A 2,169-nucleotide genomic window follows, 5' to 3' on the forward strand; every position below is an offset into this window, starting at 1 on the left:
GGGACTATATATGCTCATGTGTGTGAATAGAAAGTGATACTAGGCTAGCTTTAGCTTTAGATAGAGTGGGGTGAGGCAGTTGGCGTGAAGGAGGGGAGGGGTGGGGTGGGGTACTGGGGTAGGTTGGTGTGACCCGTATATTAATATAAAAAATAACAAATAAAAAATTTAATAAAATTATGGATAACATAATCGACCAAAGCCAAAATTAAATAGAACCACTAAAACAAAACAGATGGAAAATTTTGATACAAAACCAAAGCATTATATAACGGTATAACATATATATGATCGCTCAAATGTATAATTAACTCTACATTGAATAAAATAATGGGATCGAACTTTTGAATTGCTAAAACTAAAATGAAGACATTCCTCTTTGAATTTTCTTTTGCTCAGTGAATATCCAAACAAAATAATTCATGATCAATAATTAAGAAACAAAAACGAAATCATAATTGAAAACTTAAAAAAAACTATCTATGAAATATTAACTTAAAAATGTAGCACCTTGATTTTAAGTTCTCACTTATGAAGGTTTAATTTACCTTCGACTTCTATATAGGTTAGCTAGAGATCGGTGTACCCCTCTTGATGCTATCCATATGGGTGGTTTCAAAAACTGGCAAACCGCTTGAATAATAACCCAAATCACAGTTTGTTAACTCAAAAAGATCAGAGCTTGAATCACTATCTCCATCATCATCAAGAATGAATCTCTTGAATTCTTTAATCTCCACCGTCGGATCATACTTCTGATTATGATCATCATGTTTTACATCACAAACCCTAACTTTCTCTACTGACACATTTTCAGGACTTCTTTTTCTGTCAGAAAACCCACTCTTGATCTTGAGGTTTTCATTCTTGTTGTAGTTTTCATTAAAGGGTACTTTGGTAACTTCATATGTAGGCTTGTGGTCTGAATAGCTTCTGAGATCTTTATAGCTTGTCCTCTTTGTGGGTGCCTGTGGCATGTGATCATCATATGCATGTGGTGTTGTTGAGTAATTAGCAGGTTTTGTTTCACTTGCAATATTGCTGGTATTACTATTCCCACTCCTGAATAGGCTGATGCTACTCCTCCTCTTTCTTCTCCATCCACTAGGACTCTCATTTTCATCTTTAATAGATTGTGTCGATGTGGTTGACTTTGACTTCGACTTGGACTTCTTGGAAGATGTTTGGTTGAAAAGGGAATTCAAGAAATGAGCCAACTTCCCTCCTGGTGAGCTTGGTTGCTTATACTTCTTCTCATTCTTGATCATCATATGGTTCGGATCCATCATCATAGCTTTTAAAGGTATCGAGTTTCTTCCGTTCTCCATCATCATGGCTTGTAAAGGAATATTGGAGTTTCTTCTATTGTTCTGGATATCAAGACTCAGTCTTCCAACACTCTCTCTCATGTAATTCTTATGAGAGAGGGTGGTGTTCGTGTCTTCAAAGTAACGGGAGGCTTCAAAGACATTGATCTCGTCTGAACTGTTCCTCTGATGGAACGGTTTCTTGTTCTCCTGTAGAGGTGGATTAATGGTTTTGGGCATGGTTGAAGTTAAAACAAGAAGATTAGTGTTTGATGAGTGTTAAACCCTAGAAAGTGAAATGCAAAGAAGAGAGTTTTCATGAAATAATTGAGCGTGATAGATGGTTGGATTGTTGATCAAGTGAGAGAAGGCATGTCTATTTATAGTAATCATTCTCTTCCATTTGTTTCCATACGTATAGTTATACAATTTTTATTGCATAAAATACAAGTTAATATAACTCGAGTTGGTAACCGAAAAACTAAAAGTTCTGTGGCAATGATGGTTTTTGGTTAGAGAAAAGACATCCCATATAAGTGGAATATCATCAGTCAGTGCATAAAAATATTTCAGTAGTCACCTAAATGAAAGTAAATTTGGATTTTGTGAAACATTATTTAAAAATTTAGAGTAAAAAGATTTAGAAATAAGATCAAAAAGCACAAACTTCAATCATAACTCTTTTTGTAGTGGTATATGAAGGCCATAAGTTTGTGCTAGGTGTTGTGGGGTCAAAGGGTTTTATTTTCATAGGATTCTAGTTATATTTTCAAATTTCTACTTCTATGTCGAGGACTCGCTTTCAAAGGTGGATGTTGGCCATGCATTGTGCCAATAATTCCCCTTTAGAAAATCTTGATAA

General features: G+C 35.0%; 1 protein-coding gene across 1 annotated transcript; it reads right to left on the minus strand.

Moving 5' to 3' along the window:
• Nucleotides 1-298: 298 nt before the first annotated feature.
• Nucleotides 299-1,648, minus strand: LOC145103688 (protein BIG GRAIN 1-like E). The gene has a single exon (XM_079040977.1). The coding sequence runs from the start codon at nt 1,545-1,547 to the stop codon at nt 567-569; it is 981 nt and encodes a 326-aa protein (XP_078897103.1). The 5' UTR covers nt 1,548-1,648; the 3' UTR covers nt 299-566.
• Between the last annotated feature and the right edge of the window lie 521 nt (nt 1,649-2,169).

The sequence above is a fragment of the Lactuca virosa genome, chromosome 4 (assembly GCF_052849685.1).
Source record: "Lactuca virosa cultivar CGN04683 chromosome 4, Lactuca_virosa_CGN04683_v6, whole genome shotgun sequence".
Taxonomy (NCBI): Eukaryota; Viridiplantae; Streptophyta; class Magnoliopsida; order Asterales; family Asteraceae; genus Lactuca; species Lactuca virosa.